General features: G+C 46.3%; 1 protein-coding gene and 1 pseudogene across 1 annotated transcript in view; one reads left to right on the forward strand and one right to left on the reverse strand.

Annotated features, from left to right (window-relative positions):
- LOC119182674 (uncharacterized) overlaps positions 1–20981 on the reverse strand; it is a 121546-nt gene that overhangs the window by 11829 nt on the left and 88736 nt on the right. Inside the window, exon 6 of the mRNA XM_075871455.1 lies at positions 7052–7160. Within this exon, the coding sequence (XP_075727570.1) occupies positions 7052–7160 (109 nt within the window). The remainder of the gene's footprint in view (positions 1–7051; positions 7161–20981) is intronic.
- On the forward strand, positions 9333–12885 carry LOC119165753 (uncharacterized; annotated as a pseudogene).

The following is a 20981-nucleotide window of genomic DNA, read 5'->3' on the forward strand; positions in this document are numbered from 1 at the left end:
ATCTAACATAAATACGACGTCCTTGTAAGGCAAGTGGTGAGCGTTAGGAGTGCTTGAAGAACCGCGGGATGAAAAACCAGGTGGTGGACAACGTACGCGAGACGATGAGTGAAGAGCATCAGGTGGTTGAGCAACGTTTCGTGTCATATGCTGAAGCGATGACTTTGGAAATGCCGACTTTCGTGCAGAAGGGCTGCCCACTTGATGGTTGTGTTTTTCCCGTAATACGCATTGTTGTCTGTCACTGAACCCGTGTGCCCTTGGTCTTGTGCCAGTGGTCGAACCTTGTTGTACGTTCGAATGGTTGAAGATTGCCTGCGAAATTGACGACTGAGTGCAATTGTCTGCGGATGGTGGGTTATAATCGAGTCTTTATCATAGTCGGCACTGTACTCTTTAAATCGAGTGATGATTTTTTCTTTAGTCTTTTTCCATTACTCGTTCTTTTGAGATATGAGGGTGAGGTAGAATTTAAAAGCCTCACCGGAGACGTAGTTGATTAAGTTGATGATCATCTCACGATCCGACAATGATGCAGCGGTAGCCTCGAGCTCGAACAGGTAGAACCAGTCCTGCATGGGTCCATCGTCCACTGCTCTGGTGTACTTGGGGATGTCAAGGTTGGCCAATGGTTTTGTCATGGTGGTGGTCGTTGTCCTTCTAGGCGATGATTCGGTAGTCGTGGTATGGTCCGGGTGTCTTGTGGGGAACTGCGTCGATGATGACTAACTTATGAAGGGGCAGGCAGATCTCCATCCTGTCGACTCGTGTGATGCTGTATGCGGGAGACGTGGCCTCGCTCATACGTCATGTTTATTCCAAAACCACTTCTTCTTCATCTATTTCTCCTAACCATCCCTGCCTTGTTACGTCACACACACACACACACACACACAACAAACACACACACACACGCACCCCCCCCCCACACACAGACAATAATGCCGAAGGTCGCAATAATCGAAGGTCGCAAGTTCGAATCCTGCCCACGGCAAGTTATCTTTTCACCCACTTTTCTTCATATTTGAATTACAATTTGGTTCAATATCTTCCCCTATACTTTCCTTGGCATTATTGTCTGTTAGATCTCATAATTATTGCCTGTAAAAACACGGAAAAACCAGCCTTTAGGTATACACTTCTTTCCTTAATTCATTAACGAGTGTCTCGTATTGGCAGACTTAGTGCCTCTAGGTTGTATACGAGGGACTATTGGTCAGCTGCCCACTCGTAACAAGTTAACGTGCTACGTGACGCCAAACAGGCTCAAAAAGAGTGTGCCACACTCGCCGTCATGGCTACTGGTGGCGCTGACTGACACTCCCACGTTTACTTCACATATAAACCCTATAAAGTGGCTGGGGGTAGCTGTCATGGTAGCTCAATGATAGAGCATCGAACGCGTCAATTGAAGGTCACAGGTTCGGGTCCTGCCAACGGCAAGTTATCTTTTCACCCACTTTTCTTCATATTTACATTACAATTTGGTTTACTATCTTCCCCTATACTTTCCTTGGCATTATTGTCTGTTAGATCTCATATATATATATATATATATATATATATATATATATATATATATATATATATTGACGCCCTATCAAGTACAGATTGTGGGAAAACGAGTGAGAGTGCGCATGTATCTTTTCACTCTCTCAAGCATGGGGACAATGCGTCTGAGGAGAGGCGTAATGCCGCTACAGGTTGGCCACGTTCAAGTAGCCCGCCGCAACCATCGTGGGAAGAGCACCAGCAAGACCCGGCTGGCATGCACTATGCGTTTGTGCGCTTGGGCTACGAGGAAGAGGAAGATAGTTGAATCTGTGCCACTTGTCGAACCAATTGAGAAGCTAAGTTTAAAAATAAACGTGGAACTAATTTTATCCTTCGGAGGGATTACATTAGGTTATAGCCACAGGGAGATTTTCTCTGCTGTGTGCGAGTACATAAGGGCAACAAACAGATTACCCTGTTAGCGTATTGTTATTATTTACGGCTACGAGACTACCTGAATGCCTGACTTAGCACACTTGATGATCCTGCCGCCCGGTTCTTGGCCGATCCCCCTTTGCGGGCGAGTGCCAGCAAAGCTGAAGGTTCATCATCATCGTCATCGGCTACTCGGACTCGATGACCATAGTCATTAGACTCGGGGGCACAAGTTCGCCCTAATAAAGACGCTTGTTTTAGGGGCGAAGCTCCTTAGGGCGTGGGCTGTGCGTCCCCTGTAGCCTGTATGTAGCCACCTCTAGTTTAGTTCTTGCAGTGTTCACTAGATGGCGGTACCGTCCCCTGTATGTAGCCACCTCTAGTTTAGTTCTTGCAGTGTTCACTAGATGGCGGTACCGTCTCCTGTATGTAGCCACCTCTCGTTTAGTTCTTGTAGTGTTTACTAGATGGTGGTACTTGTAGCTGATGATGAAAAGATGCAAGATGTTATAAACTAGAAAGCAGTGCTTGTAGTTGATGAAAGACGCGAGATCTTATACAGGAACCGCTCTCCCTTCATTTCACAGACCATAAAGCCGTCATAATGAAGGGACATCGCAAGCCATCCATCGTCTAAGAACAAATAAAAGTTGATTTGTGTATATACACGCACAGCGTTTCTCACGTCTTTACATGATGATCGACTGGGCGAATTAAACGGAAGATTCACAGTTCACCGATGAATCCCTCCGGAGCTTCGCCCATTCATCCTCATTCACCCCGTGAATATGCCGTAATTTTTTTAGCCTGTCTGCCTCAGCATAGCAACTATGTATATATATATATATATATATATATATATATATATATATATATATATATATATATATATATATATATATATATATATGTGTGTGTGTGTGTGTGTGTGTGTGTGTGTGTGTGTGTATTAATGCGAGCTGTTAACTTAGAGTACCCGTTACACATACACGTGGTGCGCATACCTCAACTATTCACAAAGAGAACCAACTGAACGAAAGGCAGAGAGGTTGTGACGTAGTGCCAGGTTTGGGCCTAGGACCACTAGTTAAGAACCAATCGAGCCACGAGTGCACACACGCACACAAAAGGTACTTACACTGAAAAAGCAACAATAATGGAACATCTCTAAACATAGTCGGTCACATGCAGTTCTATCCGTAATCTCTCTCTAAATCAGAAGTCTCTCGCCGCTTTTTGCTTAGACTTGGACTCAGATCGCTCAGGGCGACGTGCCGTGTGTCCCCTTGACGTCTTCAACGTGAATTGGCCAACGCCATTTCATGGCATTCTGCCGCAGTAGCAGCAAGAGGGTAGCAGTCGCTCGGAAGCTCCGCACTGGAGCAACAGCTCTCAGCCGCCAAGTTCGTCCCAGTAGCACACCTGGGTCGTGCCAGCCACCCAGAAAGGCAGCAGGTCCAGCGGCCCACAGCAACCGGGAACTCGTGACCACTCGGGACGGCAGCCGGAACAGCGGAACCTCGCCTGGTCCTTGGGCTAGTCACCCAACCGGAGTCCAGGCCTCGTTCACCGGTCGTCCTGATTTCAGGAACGGCAGCCGGTACAGCAGCGGATCGCCTGGTCCCTGGGACAGTCTCCCATCCGAGTCCAGGACAGTACAGCGCCTAGAAGACGTCTTTTAGTTCCACGGACCGGTCGTCCAGCCAAGAACCACCTGTCCTTGCCCGCTTAATTGTTTCCAACCCTGTCACGCACTTCCCGAACCTGTGCGCTCTTCTATATCGTCTTCGCTCTTCTGCCCATATTATCACAGAGGTCAACCATGATTGTAGCCTTCGGTTCACTTCGCTACTCTGCACTAAGGTTAGAAAAATATTGACCGGCAATACCGGCGAAATTCTGCAGTAGACAGTGGCATATTAGGTGCTTCTCTACTGCCTGAAAGTTTCGGTGGTTTATGACGGAGTGAGTGCCTTGCATGTGAACGTGTTACAACTGACCCTTCCAAATGTGCTGTTCTATTTCTGGCTGTGACAGTGCTGTGGGTTCGGCGCAGGCCTGGCGATTTCGTCAAGATAGCCCATGCTGCTAGACAATAGAATATTTTCACAGGGCCGGAACATGGACAAAGGAAGCAGACTGCAGGTCGTATATTAAAGTGTTTATTTGGGCCAAACTTGTGGCCACCGAAGAGGATAGTCAGGTTAGAGCAAGACATCCGCACTGACAGCGGCGAGCAGAGCGTTGGCCGTCGATCGACTGACAAGTTGCGGAGCGCGTTGGCATTTATATATTTGCCATCGAATGCTCTAGCGTTATCGCTTGTGGAAACTTAGGTTCTAGTATAATCTGTAAAGTTCATGAAGTGACCGTTATTTAACAAAATGATTTACTGTGGTCCTGAACTTCTCAAACAGTGCTGGCGCAGTTTGTGCTGAGAAATACTGACAGTGAAATGGGGTTATTACAAAACTTGAAGAGGGATTGAGGCAATACGCTTTCAGCAAATATCATGAAGTTGAATGAATTTCAAAATCTTTCACCGAGTTTTACGAAAAATTGTCTAAGAAGAACTTCCTGCTTTAAATTAGGCACGGCATCATATTCGTTTCTTATGAAGCATGCTCCATAGAGAAGGGGCATCGTTGCTATGCCGTACGTCGCAGCCCCATAGATATGACCAGAGCACTAAGTTGATTGCCTTTAAACCCTCTCGATCCCGTTTGTGATCTCCAATTTCTGTAGCTCGTGACGAACACTTTCGGGCAGTGGGGTGGAGATGCCGTGAGTGACGCTAAAGGAGGTTTCAGCCAGGCGATGTATTCTTCATTGTGGGTGCCCGTTCTCTTGAAGACTTTGGGATCTTCAGGGGCTCTTGGAGCCTTAAGTTCATCAAGAAGTCTCCCTACTGGAGGGCTTGGAGCTCTGGCAATCCCACGAAAAGCACAGTGAGAGCCGAGGTTATACAAATGCGTTCATAGCTTGCTTCTGCTTGCCGCAAAGTTGTGCCAAAATGCACGCCTAACATGTGGAGTGGCTGTCCAGTACAAGCCCAATGAGCAGACGGTGGATTTGGTCGAGCTTGGCGGGCAGCGTAGGAAAGTCGCTTGAAACATTGGAGACTTTGGCTCTGTAGTCAAACATGAACTGTGATGTGTCGTTGCATTCTGTATCGGAAACGACCTTTGCCGCAGTGGCTGTAACGACACCGTACCTGTGAATGGAGCCAAGTTTGCAATGCTTGCAGTTTTTGGAGGGGTATGCGTCAGCAAAATGGCATTTTCAATTTTTGCAAAAGTTGCAGGCTGGGCACCAGGTGGGGTACTGTGAATGATGAGGCGCGAGGCCACAGAATTCACATGTGGACAGCTGGCGTGAGCCGCCCATATGTGAAGCATACATTACTGCAACCGGAAGCAGAAAGTGGACTGCCGTAAAGTAGGCTTACCTCTGAGATTAGGTCGAAAGACAAGCTTGTTGGTTTTCGTGGCGGCCATGTTGAGCTCGTAGGAGTGTTCTGTATGGTTATGGGAAAACTTGTTCTCCCATGACCACTTGTTTTACCAGCAATGGATTGATGGGCTTGATGATCTTGATTGTGAGATTCGCGTTTCTGCACAGCTGGCCCGAAGGAGGGGAGTGCAGGAAGCAGACGATAAAGTGACAACGTGCCAGTCTTTTTTCAACAACTGCTGACGAATATTTATAGCGATTCACCATGTTCTGCAGTTTTGCGCAGTGCGTGTCCACGTTTTCGTCGGATAGCTGAATATGGCAGTAGAACTGCGGTGACTGCGTTTGCGATGCAGAAATGGGTGAGTGAAGAGGGCTACAGCGACTTAGCATGAAGCGGGTTTCGGGATCTTGAGGAAAAACGTCTCGAGGAGGGCGCTGGTTTCCGGGTTCATGCACAAGAGGAGTGAAAATGACCTGCATGTCTTCCGGCGCTTGTACGAGACCCGTAACACAACGAAGTCTTCGTAGCAGTGCCTGCCGGGTTTCCACATTCGAATGGTGCCGAAGGTTAGGGGTTCATGTCTTGCTGTTTCGGTGGCTCGCTGGTCACGTGGGGCATTATATGTGGTGCTGTCGTGATTAGACCTGCATATGGGGGTGTAATTCGACCGTGCCATGTGAGGGCGTGGGGGCGTAGCCATTCAGAGACCAACACGCACGAAAGTGTACGTGCTCTAATTGGGCTCACTTGTATTGAGGCACACAAGCTACCGGACCCACCACGCTGTGATGGCAGACTTCTGAATTAGCGTATGTTAGCCAATTCTCATAAAATCTAGTTACACCAAATCAGTTCCTTGGCGGCACTCTCAGCAGTTGAGATATTTAGTCTTATTTTTTATTTTGTCTTGAAGAAACACAAGAAACAGAGGTAGAACAAGAGAGCAACGAGGAAATATAAAAAAATTGAAGCTATATAGGCATATATATATATATATATATATATATATATATATATAATTATCAGAGTCAAAAGGCAGAGTACAGTACCTACGAAGTAGTCACATAAATTCCATGTGTATAACTTTCAACACACTTACACTAAACATTTCGGCGATATACTTTAGTAATGGTACAATACTATGCAAAAAACACACTGATTATTAAAAAATATTTTCGAAAGTGACAGTCCTTAAATATCACCAAGACCGCTTTCTCCGTGGCTTAGGTTGTCAGGATGTGGCCATGGTTCAAGTACTTTGATAGCTGAGAGGGGTTGTTTAACGCAACTCTTTTTCGTATTGCTGGTATTCTATGATTTATCATTGCAAAAATTCACCAGCAAAGTACAGGCTGCTAGATTTCTAGCAACTCATAAACACTACAGATGATATAGGTTATTATTTGAGGCGTCATGTTTGTTAATGTTTTTCGAATTCCGACCGAAAACAGACTACACGGCAAACATTTCCCTGTAACTAATGTAAGATAACTTGAGTGTAGGACGCTAAAATTGTGAGAAATCTTGAATGCGAAGGTTTCGAATTCTTATGATGTTAGTAGCAATTTCTGTAAATTTCACCCGCCTCTTCAGACTTTCTTCGGTGGTATAGGCTGACTTTTCGTGTCATGTACAGCAAAGAAGAATAAATAAGAGCATACGTACATAGTTGCTGTCACCTTAACAGTGCCCCAATAACTGCTGCTTCCAGGCGGCTGCCTTACTATCGCTGCGCTGCTGGTATTAGTGCAAAATGTTCCGTTGGTGCACAGCGCTGCAGAGAAATAGATTATGTTTAATTTAGCTGTGGATCTGTTTATGCCATAGTACGCATAAAAATTCTGTGTAGAAAGTCGGATGAGTGGGCGCAACAGGAATCGTGCAAGCCTCACTCAATACGCTACAGGGAAACAGCAGAATGAAAAAAAAATGCAATATAGAGTGATGAGAAAGGTGGTTGGAAACGAGGTGGGGGGGGAGGGGGGAAGGGAAGTGAACTTTACTAAATTGAGGCAAGGCCATGGAGCCCAGATGAAAGGGGATGCGATTGTTCAGCGCTGAGTCTGCACAAAAAAGTAGAGAGAAGGAATGAGAGAGAAGGAATGAATAGTGGTTTTGGGACGTTAAACCCCACAAATCAATCAATCAAGGAATGATAGGGGTAGAAGAGAAAATCATAATCAAAGAACAGAACTAAAGGAGCGCTATAAAATTTTTGTGAAAAGGAATTTGAAAGGAGGTACTCATATTCCGAAACTAGAGCGTTCCGACCGTTCGCTGATGAAGGTATGGCAGCTAATTAAGCATTATGAAGACCATTTGATTCCGCTTCTATCAATAAGAAAATGAGAAAAATATAAATAGAAAGTTTGATAGAAATCGTGTAAACCAGAAGAATACGGACAGAAACAGACATAGATTCACGTAGTTATGTGTACCAGTGTGCTTCAATCCTCTGATGTGCACATTAGCATAGCGATGGATTGGGAAGACGGCGTAGTGCCAAGAAGGAAGAAAAGTAGACTGACTGAAGGTAAGCACTCGTGCAACCACGTAAGCTAAAATATAGACAGGTGGTAGGACGGGAAAGTGAAGTGGATAAAAAAGAGGGCACCGGCCGCAAATCAGTAGTTTTCACAGTCCTTGCACAACTAGCGTAGCGGCCCCCGTTTTATTGCAATATCAATTTATCAATTATATGGACACTCTCAGCTTGATTTCGCCGCCAGCGTCAGCGCCAATGTCATGTACCTTATATGTATACGTGTCAGTATATGTGGAAAGGCCAGAAAGAAAAAAGTCCAGAAAGATGGCTCCGGCGTGCGAAATCGAACGTGGGACTTCCGCGTCGTGAATGCGAGGCGTCAACCATTGAGCCACCCAGGACTACATCCTTGAACGCTCAAACGGCAAGCTATTTATATCTACCCCTTACTGCTGTTAACGGGCACCTCGGAGGGAGGGGGGAGACTATCGTATTTTGAACATTATCAGCAAGATGGCGCACTGAGAACGTGGCAGCTCTCACCTCTCACCTGTACTTTGGCCCGCGGAAAGGAGGGAAGTGGACGATCTCTCGCGCGCCCTTATCTCCCGGTGGGGAGGATCATTCGTATTGGCTAGCGTTAGGCTTGCACTCGAACGATTTCATTGTAGTTACAGGGTGCACAAAGGTCACTGCTATCGCTGCACAATCTGCGTTTGCGAAAAGGGCGCGCTTTTCAGACACAGCGAAGTAACAAATGGGACGCTTATTCGCGTTCATCTGTACCTGTAAGAATGTTTCATGCGTCATTTGTGCGTGAAAAGCACAGGGCACGTTTCGATCTGCTAGCCATTCTGCGAGCGACCTTCCAATGCGTTGCTATTGCGTTCATTGCTTCGCCTTTGTGTCAAAGCTGTGGCTTTTTATAGTGCAGAGCGCCTTAGGGGCACCGACCCGTTAGTCGCATGCTTTAATTGACTGTCATCGCTTGGCGGAAGGCTGGCATCACCACGTGTAGCATAGCCATCTATGGCGTCCTAAGTCAACACCACCTAGACTTTTTTTCAGGGCCTCGGCAAGCCTCCGTCTCGTCAGCGTGACGTCACTGCTGTGAGATCTGTGAGAAAGCAACGCTCGACTGGCTGAGGTTGGAATGGCTTGCGTATTCTGTTAGCCAAATAGACAGACAATCTTTTTTTGCTTCGAAACAAGTTTTCAGTAGGCAAACTGTAGAAAATTATTACCTACTGTCTAACAAAAAAAGCTTAGCAATATTCTATCTTTCAATGATGTACTAATTTACTTAATTTATTCACGTTTTAAACATTTTTGTGAACAGCCGAGCGAAGTTGGCAGCGCATGACAGTGCGTCTTGCCACATTGATCTTACGTGCTCGCTCGCTCTGCTGGTGGTTGTGGGTGTAGGCTAGTTGCATTTTGTTACCGCTCACGCTGTTTTTTCTTACTCTTGTGCTGTGTGAGCATGGTTGGGTAAACTACGCAATATGCCTGGATGCTGCTGTGCACCGGGGTGCAACTCTAACTATGCTCATGGACCTAAAGCGCGCGTCTATCGGTTTCCGATGGACGCCGACTAAAGAACCGCATGGACGCGAGCGATCCCTCGCAAAGATTTTGCGCCCACAAAGTACACTGTGGTAAGTGCGTTCTTTCACTTGTCGCAGGTGCCAACGCATGTGTAAACTCGCTCAGCCATGCAACTAAAAACCTTTCAAATTTCATTATTCGTGAGCTATGCCTTCGGGGCACTTCCAGCATATATTACGAAGGACATAAGACACGCAGTATTAGTAATCGTGCTGTTTGCCTAATTTTTGTTTTCGCGCGACCAGTCTTGACAAACAGGTACTTTCCTCGCAATCTCACGCCTAGCTGATGGCCTGAGTCACTCTAAACGGACTGCAGCGCCTGATCAAATCCTATGAGAGTTAGATTTATTAAACAGCGCTCGCTTGTTGGGCTGCCTAACAAGGCATTGCTACTATGATAATGCCTAATATTACAGCCACATTTTTTGGTATGTAGTTGACGAATGTCCACTAAGTGTTTCTTGCTTGATTTTTGTGCTATAAGCTCTGTTTCTTTTTTCTTTTTTTTTTCAGGTGTGTGAGAAGCACTTTCATACAAGTGATTTTGTGACCAAGTCGACCTATCAAGATGAGAAAACCGGACGAGTACTTGAAGTTCCTTTCCAGCTGAGACGACTCAAGCCTGGTGCTATCCCCAGCCTATTTCCAAACTGCCCTTCGTATCTTTCTCGTCCTACTACTGTTGTCCGGGAAGGTCCTGAAGAGAAGCGGCTTCGTCTAGAGGAAGAATTGCTACAGAAGGCAATAAGCCAGTCCGCTGAAGCTCACAAAGAAGAGAAGAAAAAGAATAACATCAGTACTTTTGAAGACTTGCTCACCGCTCTGACAAGTTTCCAGACAAACACCTTCTGGACAAAACTTGTTACTCACGACAAAGTCCTCTTCCTAAACTTCGATTCTCAAGAAGCTCCAACTGTGCGTTTTTCTGTGACAGTGTCAGCTGATTTGATTGTGAAAGTGTTCGTTGGTGACGTGCAGCTTAACAAGCTTGGGACCCTCGTGCTTTCTGTTTATTTGTGTGTTTTGCGGGAAATCGACAAGGTCCTTATTGCTGTGCAAAGTTTGGCAGGAAACTTCTCCGACATCGAACAACGCTTGCAGATTGTCATGAAGAAGACAGTGAAAACACTGGATGAACTAGCGTCACAAAGTTTCCCACATGAGTGGCAAGTGGAAGTTGTCAAGTTCGTAAAACAGCAAGTCGGCATTTAGTGAGCAGAACTTCGAGATACCCTGTGGACTTGCTGGTATTTGCTAGCCTTGTGTTCACAATATCCCCACATGCGTACAGATTAATTAGGTCCACATCAAAGTTCAAACTTCCACATCCCGACACAATTAGACGTGCTTGTGGGTCATACCGTGTGAACCAATGCTCTGAGCAACAAGATGCTTTATTTCTGTCGTATGCAAAGAGGCTGGCCGTAGGAATGGATGACCACGAAAAAACTGTGACGCTTGTCATGGACGAAATTCATCTGCAGCCCTACATTGACTACAAAGGTGGTGGTCTAGTAGGAGTGGCTACAAACAGTCAAAACGCAGCAAAAACTGCATATGTGTTTATGATTCAAAGCCTCCTGTCGTCAAGGAAAGACGTAGTGCACATTCTTACAGGGGCGAAAATAGATGCAATACAGCTGCATCAATTTCTTCGTGAGCTCATTAATGGGCTGGAGGCAACAGACTTTCGAGTAATCGCGGTTGTTTCAGACAACTCCATCAATGAAAAGGCAATGTCATTTTTTTCAGAGCCACGGAAGGTTGATACGGTCTACAAGCATACATCAGACTAATCAAGACCACTGTTTTTTATTTTAGATTCTGTTCATGTTTTAAAATGCATACGAAACAATTGGCTTAACCAGCGTAACAGTGGTAAATGTATGTTTTTTCCAGACATCAATGGACTACCTGACAAGCCGTGCGTGCTAACAGCTTCATTCAACACGCTGCTAGAGCTCCATGAGAGAGAAAGAAATGAGCTTGTACGACTTGCTCCAACATTGTCTTTGAAGGCACTGAAACCTTCGAACTTAGAGCGACAAAACATGAAACTTGTTCTTAAGGTCTTCAACAGTTTCACAATCGCAGCTCTCAACAGTGCACAAGCAGCAGAACTGCAGAGCGCCAAAAGCTCGGCCAATTTTATCAGCACTGTCGTAATGTGGTGGCGCATAGTGAATGTTTAGACGCCGGATAAAGGGAGGCACCTTCGAGATGACTTACAAGAGCCCATAAAGGCAGTTTGTCGCCCCCAAGTCGAGTTTTTGAACAAAATAGTCAGTTGGCTCGACTACTGAAAAAGCCTCAAGCATGACACTGGTCATTTCAGTCATGAGACGCACAATGCATTGCGTCACACGCCTCTTGCTCTTGTTCAGGTGACAAGCTACTGCCTTGAAAAGCTTGGATTCAGGTACGTCTTACTGGGGAAATTCCAGTCGGACTGCCTTGAAGACAGGTTCGGCAGGTACCGACAGTTAGGTGGCGCACAATACCATATCTCTATACGGCCGATGTATGAAGCGGAGCACAAATTGAGGCTGCAGAAGGTCCTCGGGCTGCCCGAGAGTGACGAGATTCTTCTATGTGCCTCCACTGATGAATTTCGTGATGCTTTAAAGCAATTCCAGATTATGGTTGGAGAAGAGCGCATTGCTGCAAAGCAGCACACACTTCCAGCTACAACTTATGTCGCTGGTTATTGCGCACATGCTGCACTCAAGAAGCTTAAATGTGCATTTTGTAAAGAGAATCTAGTTGTTTAGAGCAGGACTCTTACAATTGAGGCAGACGAGCTCATAACGAGTATCACAAGAAGTGGACTTAAGTTTCCCCAAGCCATCGTTGTGAACGCCGTACTGATGATGAACATTGATTGATTGATATGTGGGGTTTAACGTCCCAAAACCACCATATGATTATGAGAGACGCCGTAGTGGAGGGCTCCGGAAGTTTCGACCACCTGGGGTTCTTTAACGTGCACCCAAATCTGAGCACACGGGCCTACAACATTTCCGCCTCCATCGGAAATGCAGCCGCCGCAGCCGGGATTTGAACCCGCGCCCTGCGGGTCAGCAGCCGAGTACCTTAGCCACTAGACCACCGCGGCGGGGCTGATGATGAACATTGTTCTCGAGAAACTGACAAGTGAAAAACACGCAGCCAAATTTTATGCCTGTGAAAAGCAGAAAGAACTGCTTGTTTCAATGACAACACTCTTCCTTGAGTGGAATGAAGACTTAGATGTTTGGGACAATGGTCATATGCCACATGTAGTGATGGGCTACATACCTAGTGCAGCAGCCAACACTTTGTTAAACAACCTTTGCAAACAAGAAAACAACAAGCTGCCTGAAGCCAAAGCAGCTAAACGAAAACTGAAGACACTCCAGGCGTAATCTCTCGTACATGACTGATGATTTGTCCTTTATGTTTATAAAGCCAAATCGTTTGAGCTCCCAGTTTCAACACCTTCTACAAGATAATTTTAAAAATGTTAAAAGCTTTATATCCACAATTTTTTAAAGTATTGTTACATTTTTCCTTTTGCTGTGAACATTGCCTTTCTTTTGGCACTTGAGCTGTTATGTGGAAGAATCATTTGAAGATTTAAATAGATCATATCTAACCCAATTCGTGTGTGTTCAATTACATCTACTGAAAATAAGTCAACTAAGTGTCGAAAAGATTTTACAGGTAATGTCATGTTTACTTTATTTTACTTTTTATGAAAATATCGTATGTGAAAAACTTCGCATGAATCCTCGTTCAATGATTTTATTTCATTGTTGGTTGGTTTTTAAAAGCATTTTATATAATAAAACATGCAGTCTTGTTTTGACACAAATCTTCTGGTCCATGTACTGAAATGCAAAATAGACTCTCCAATGCCTTCAAAAACGTTACATAAACCAACGAGTCCGATAACGCGCCTTACTTCAGTATAATCATAACTCACTGAGGCACACTTTCTCACGTGTGATATTATAGCCAATAGACTTATTTTTATTTCCCGTTACCACTGCTCTGCTGCTAGGCGTGAACTTGTCCATTGCACGATGAGCTCATCACAGGGTTCTGCTACAATTGTAAATATAGGTGCAAATATCAAAAACGTTTCGGGGTCTATAAGATTTACACCTGTTGCTAACAAAAATTCTTTCTAGGCAGGCCCGTAGCCAAAAATTAATTTTTCGGGTGGTGGGGCACCTGTTGAAGTCCTTGACAAACCCCTATTTTCGCTATTTATTCTCAGTAAAACAGCCCCCTCCATCCGGATTTAGAGGGGGGGGGGGGAAGGGGGCCTCCTAACCCCTCCCCCCTGGCCACGGGCCTGCTTCTAGGTGTAAACCTCTGAGAAAAACAATGCTACGAGTGCAACTGGGCCGCGGAACGACAAAACGCGAACGTGTGCCGGTCATTTGAGTGAAGCCAGCTTCCAGGCAGATCTCACACTGATGACGTCACGAAGGCTTGCGGAGGCCTGAAAAAAAGTCTAGGTGGTGTTGCCTAAGTACACTCACGCCATAGAGAAGACTTCTTTCTCTTGTTCTTACAACAAGGGCCTTGTTGAATATACTAAGTGCGAAGGGCTTCAGGGGCCCAGGCTGTAGTAGTATTGTGCTGTTGCTTGGCGTCTCACAGGCAGAATATTGTATAAATATTGATTAAAACAAAAAGCATGCGTGAAATAACTAGAGAGACACAAAGAAAATGAAGAAAAACCTAAATTATAATAGAAACCTAGAAAGAGGAAATTGAGACAACAACAATAAAAAGAACCGAAGTAAAATGAGAAAGGCTGCCCTGCTCCGCTGTTTTAAGGCTTGGCATCACTGGTAGAAAGGTGCTTAAATACTTTTTCAACGCACGCACGAGCTCTCATTTATAGCAAATATCGTCACGGGGTCTTGACGGGGTTGATGGCAAGAGACAGAATGGTCCGATCAAACTATTTATTTGAGCGAACCTGTGTCCGCTAAACGAAAAGTCGGCTTACAGTATAACACAATTGCACACATAGCGGTGGATGCAGCGTTGGCCGTCGATCAACTGACAAGCGGCGAAGCGCGTCCGCATTTAGAGTTGCCATCGAATGTTCTAGCGTCATCGCTAGTGGTGACGTAGATTCCAAAATAATCTGTACATTTCGCGGAGTTGGCGTGATCTTAGCGAACTGCTCTACTACAGTACTGAAGCTTCTCGAAAACTGCTGGCACGGTTTGCGCTGATAATTGTGTAGCGTATTGGGATGATAACCAAAAAATGAGAAAAGGAACTTGGCATTGCCCCTCTCTGAAAAAGGCATCGTCCCGATGCTTTAACGGAAGATGAAGGTACAACAATAATGCAAGAAAGTACAAATAACAAATTACGATATATCAATATTACAAAAACACTGTTTCAGTTCGTTAACTTGCATGAAACGGCTTGAGGCGCGTGACATGGACAAATTCAGTGCGCGATAGGCATCGTTGAGAGTTCGGGATGCCGTCGAAGACAACCTCGCAATCGAGTGGGCCAAGACGTCGAACCACGCTGTACGGTCCGAAATACCGTCGCAGAAGTTTTTCACCGAGTCCACGTCGGCGTATCGACATCCACACCCAAACACGTTCACCGGGCTGGTATTCCACGAAGCGTCGTCGAAGATTGTAACGGCGGCTGTCGGTCATCTGTTGGCTTTCGATACGGAGGTGCTTGAGTTGTCAGGCTTCTTCGGCGCGCTGAAGGTAATCACACACATCGAGGTTTTCTTCGTCGGTGACTTCGGGTAACATTGCATCCAGCGTCGTTGATGGGCTCCTTCCGTAGACTAATTCGTATCGAGATATCTGCTTCGTCTCCTGCACCGCCGTGTTGTATGCGAAGGTCACGCACGGAAGAATGGCGTCCCACAGCTTGTGTTCGACATCGGCGTACATTGCCAGCATGTCGGCGATCGTGGGTGCTACGCTGTTGTCCGGCGGTGGTTTGTCTGGCTGTATGTCAAGATCGCCTGGGTTAGTTCAGCAGTAAATTCCGTTCTTCTGTCGGTGATAAGAACCTTCGGGGCGCCTTGACGTAGGACGATATTTTCGACGGAGAACTTAGCTACCTTGGATGCACTGCCTTTGGGCAGGGCTTTTGTCTCGGCGTAGTGGGTGAGGTAGTCATTAGCTACGACGATTCACTTGTTTCCGAAAGCTGACGTCGGGAATGGCCTCAATAGGCCTATACCAATCTGCTGGAATGGTCGGCGAGGTGGTTCAATTGGCTGCAGAAGCCCCGCTGGCCTCGTCGGCAGTATTTTGCGTCACTGAGAGTCCCGGCATGTTCTCACATAACGAGTGACGTCGGCGGTAATACGTGGCCACTATAACCTTTCTTGTATCCTCGCGAGCGTGCGGGAAACACCGAGGTACCCTGCCGTTTGATTGTCTTGCAGGGTCTGCAGGAGTTCTGGTCACAGAGCTGAAGGCACCACAAGGAGGTACTTGGCTCGAAGTGGTGAGAGGAGGAGGAGGAATAAACGTTTATTTTCGAAACAATGGGGCGGTGTAGGTTCCGCGATCACCTTAGGTGGGAGGTCTCCTCATTCCAGGAACCCTGTGGCCTTCGCTGCCTCCTTAAAAATTTTTTTGAGAAGACCATTTCGCAAGAAGAACGACAGAAGTGCGCGCTTGAATACCTTTGAAACTTCGGCGATCCTGCCTTCTAGGTATTCCATTAGGGCCTTACGTTCTGGGTCGTCCCGCTGTCGTTCAGCGAAGTCGTCTGTCGTTATCGTTTCCAAAAAGTGATCGTCATCCGGGTCGTCTGGCGGTGTTTGGTCGACAGGCCCGCGAGAAAGACAGTCGGCGTCAGAGCGTTTCTTGCCGGACTCGTTAACGACGGTAATGTCATATTCTTGAAGTATCAGGCTCCATCGTGCGAGGCGATCTGAAAGGTCCTTCAAGGTAGCTAGCCAACACAAGGCGTGGTGATCGCTCATAACTTTGAAGGGGCTGCCGTAGAGGTAGGGGCGAAATTTCGACGTAGCCCAGAATATGACGAGACATTCCTTTTCGGCTGTGGAATAATTGGCTTCTGCTTTGGATAGCGATCGGCTAGCGTAACCAATAACCCTTTACAGTCTGTCAGCCCTATGCCCAAGAACGGCGCCAAGACCTACGCTGCTTGCGTCCGTATGTATTTCTGTCTCGGCGAATTCGTCGAAATGGGCAAGTAACGGAGGCGTCTGGAGGCGATGTTTAAGCTCCTGGAAAGCGTGTTCCTGCGGCGTTTCCCACTTAAACTCCACGTTGGCGTTCGTAAGGTTAGTGAGTGGATCAGCGATGCCGGCTAAGTTTTTTCACGAACCACTTATAGTAGGCGCACAGGCCCTGAAATGGGCGCACTGCCTTTTTGTTAGTGGGCGACGGGAATTCGGCGATGGCGGCTGTTTTCCGTGGATCGGGACGAACTCCAGACTTGCTAATCACGTGCCCCAGGAACAAGAGCTCATCGTACGCAAACCTGCACTTTTCTGGCTTCAGTGTGAGTCCGGACGTCTAGATGGTCTGAAGTACAGCTTTAAGGCGCCGAAGATGCTCGTCGAAACTCGAGAAAAACACGACGTCGTCCAAGTACACAAGGCAAGTCTTCCGCTTCAATCCTGCCAGCACTTTATCCAATACGCGTTGAAAAGTGGCAGGCGCTGAGCAAAGACCGAAGGGCATCACCTTAGACTCGAAGAGGCCATCCGGTGTTAAAAACGCCATCTTTTCTCGGTTTCTTTTGTCGACGTCAATTTGCCAATAACCAGTCCTGAGGTTCATTAAGGAAAAGTACTTGGCGTTATGGAGCCGATCAAGTGCGTCGTCTATTCGTGGGAGAGGATACACGTCCTTTTTTGTGATTTCGTTCAGACGGTGATAATCGACGCAGAAACGTAGCGTTCCGTCCTTTTTCTTCACCAACACCACGGGGGACGCCCATGGACTCTTGGACAACTGCATGATGTCATTCCGCAACATTTTATCAACTTGTCTCTTCATGGCCTCGCATTCTCGCGTCAAAACCCTGTACGGACTTTGATAGAGTGGTCTGAAATTTTCCTCGGTTATGATGCGATTTTTCGTGATTAGGGTCTGGCGAATATTCGATAACGACGAAAAGCAATATTCGTATTGCAGGAGCAGGGTCTTGAGCAGTTCTTGCTCATAGTTCGGAAGGCTGGGATCGACGTCAAAAGCTGAGGAAGGGGCTTGGTTCCTCTTAGCAGGTTCCGAAGATTGGGCGAGGGTGAAAGCACTGGTGGCTTCCACAATTTCTTCGATGTATGCGACTGTCGTTCCTTTGTTCACGTGTTTGTGCTGATTGCTGAAATTCGTGAGCTTAATGGTTGCCTTGCCTCCCCGCAGCTCTACAATTCCTCTTGCGACGCAATTATTGTGGGTGATCAACAGATACTGACTGCCTTCAATGACGCCTTCCAAGTCAGGTGATTGAGGAACGCCGACTGAAATAATGACGCTGGAGCGAGGCAGAATGGTGACTTGTTCTTCCAACACATTCAAGGTATGGTTTCCTGACGGCGTGCGCAGCGGTAGTGCTTCTTCTGTGGATAACGTTATCGACCTTGTTCTTAGGTTGATGACAGCACCATGGAGACATAAGAAGTCCATACCAGGGTTGACATTTTTCGAGCAACGCTGTAGGACTACGAAGTCTGTAGGATAAATACGGCCGTTAATGGTGACTTTCACTGTGCAGGTTTCTGCAGGCGTAACGAGATGCCCTCCGGCTGGGTGGATTTCAGGGCCTTCCCAAGCTGTCCTAACTTTCTTCAACTTCGCGGTGAACGACCCACTGATGACGGAATGGTCGGCTCTAGTATCGAAGAGAGTGGTCAAACTGTGGCCATCGATAAGAACTTCGAAGTTGCTAGTTCGCCGTCTCACGTTAAGGTTAGGGTGTGGCGTTAGGTCACGGCTGCGTCGGCTTGTTCCTCTGCTTCCATGTTGCGTCGTCAGGTCACCTTCGGTAAGTGAGGTTTCGTCGTCAGGACTTTGCCTGGTTGGCGTCATGTTCGGAAAGCTCCGTCACGGTGTCCTCCTTGTCGGAGGATCTTCCGTAATTCGCCCCACAGCAAAGGCACCTCCATCAGTTGTTGTCCTTGGTTTCCCGGATACTTGCTAGGACACCAGCCCCGCGTTGGGCCAGAGTACTGCCGGTGGTGTGCTGATATGTGTCTGCTGGACGACGGCGAACGGGAAGAACTTTGTGGTGTCCATTGAGCTCCTGTCAGGTAGCCGGTGATGTCACGTGGCCGTTCCCCTGGCTGCGGACGTCGTGCATTGACAGCGAAGCCACACAGCCCCATCTGTCGGTACTGGCAACAGCGGTAGGTGTGCCCGGCCTCACCGCAGCGGTAGCAGAGGGGGTGGTTGTCATGTGCACGCTTAAGTGCCAACCACTGGCACGTGTATGCACGCGCCTACGCGTCAAAAGCGTCTAGTTGCGCCTGTGGAGGAAAAGGGTGCGCAACCACTGGCACGCGTCAACCGCGTTAACGCCCACGCGTCCAAGGCCGATGCACAATGTTGCTTGACCTTTTGGCTTAGAACTGTCGAAGTTCAGCACAGAACGGCACGTTCCTAACTAGAGCGGGTTTATATGTTTTAGAGGATATGAGAGCACATTAAAAAATTGATAGTGCTTCACCCACCACAGTTTAGACTATTTTAGAAGTAATTGACATTCCAGTGCCCAAAGTAACTACAGCGGTATGCACCAGAAATCAACATCCGTGCGTGCACCGCTCCCGCGAATGAACAATCGCGTCTAACATACTGTACGTCTATCATAGGCGTGTGCAGAGTTCTCCTTAAGGAGGGGGGGGGGGCAAAAGTTTGTCGCAGTGCCCCCCTCCATGTTGGGGCTGACTTAGCGCCCCCTCCATATGTTAATATATGGAGTTGACATTGAGCCCCCCCCCCCCTCCTCTCTTCGGTGACTGAGGCGGCGGCTGCCCTCCTGATCAGGTTTACAAATTACCGGGTTTCTATACCTGCACTACCAAATGTATTAACAATATTTTAAATATGCTGGTACCTTCAATTATATTTACACATATTTTATAGCACTCAACTTAATAATCAATTATTAATCAACTCAACTACAATTGAGGCCAGAGTAACAGGCTTTCGGTTGATGTGTGTGTCCGAAATATCCTCTAATGCAACAAAGCACACCAGGTTCTTATTGATACAACTGATATTGGTCATAAGATAGGAACCAAATACTGGGTAGAATGCCTTCGAGCATTTTCCGTAGTCGAAATGTGCTCTAATGCAACTAACTGTGCCTGACACTTCAGGATGTGACAAATATTAGTCATAATATTGCAACTGAACCTTGCATGGAAGACATCTGGACGTTGTCTTTAGTCAAAGTATTCTCTAAAACGACAAACGACACCCAACTGTTCATGAAGTCACAGATATCGGTCATAATATTGAAACTGAACTCGTTATGGAATACCTCTGGATGTTGTCTTTACTCAAAGTATTCTCTAAAACGACAGACGACAGCCAACTGTTCATGAAGTCACAGATATCGGTCATAATATATGAACTGAACCCTGTATGAAAGACTTCTGGACATTGTCTTTAGTCAAAGTATTCTCTAAAACGACAAACGACACCCAACTGTTCATGAAGTCACAGATATCAGTCATAATATTAGAACTGAATCCTTAATGGAAGACTTCTGGACGTTGTCTTCAGTCAAAGTATTCTCTAAAATGACAGGTGACACCCAACTGTTCATGAAGTCACAAATCTCGGTCATAATATTAGAACTTAAACCTTAATGCAAGACTTCTGGACGTTGTATTTAATCAAAGTATTCTCTAAAACAGCAAACGACACCCAACTGTTCATGAAGTCACAGATATCGGTCATAATATTAGAACTGAAACCTTAATGCAATGCTTCTGGACGTTGTTTTTATTCAAAGTATTCTATAAAGCAACAAACGACACCCAACTGTTTATAAAGTCACAGATATCGGTCATAATATTGAAACTGAACCCTGTATGGAAGACTTCTGGACGTTGTCTTTTGTCGAAGTATTCTTTAAAACGACAAATGACACCCAACGGTTCTTGAAGTCACATATATCGGTCCTAACATTGGAACTGCACCCTGTATGAAAGACTTCTGGACATTGTCTTTAGTCAAAATATTCTCTAAAACGACAAACGACACCCAACTGTTCATGAAGTCACAGATATCGGTCATATTATTGGAACTGAACCCTGTATAGAACGCTTTTGAACGTTGTCTGCAGCCGAAATGTTCTCCAATGCAACAACCCACACCCTACTCTTCATGATGTGACGGATTTAGGTCATGAGGCTGTAATTGTGCCCTGTGCGGAGGGCTTTTGAATGATAAGCGTATCGGAAATATCCTCTAATGCAAGAAACCGCATCTGGCTCTTAATGATACAACAGATACTGGTCATA

This window comes from Rhipicephalus microplus, chromosome 8 (assembly GCF_043290135.1).
Source record: "Rhipicephalus microplus isolate Deutch F79 chromosome 8, USDA_Rmic, whole genome shotgun sequence".
NCBI classification, from domain to species: domain Eukaryota; kingdom Metazoa; phylum Arthropoda; class Arachnida; order Ixodida; family Ixodidae; genus Rhipicephalus; species Rhipicephalus microplus.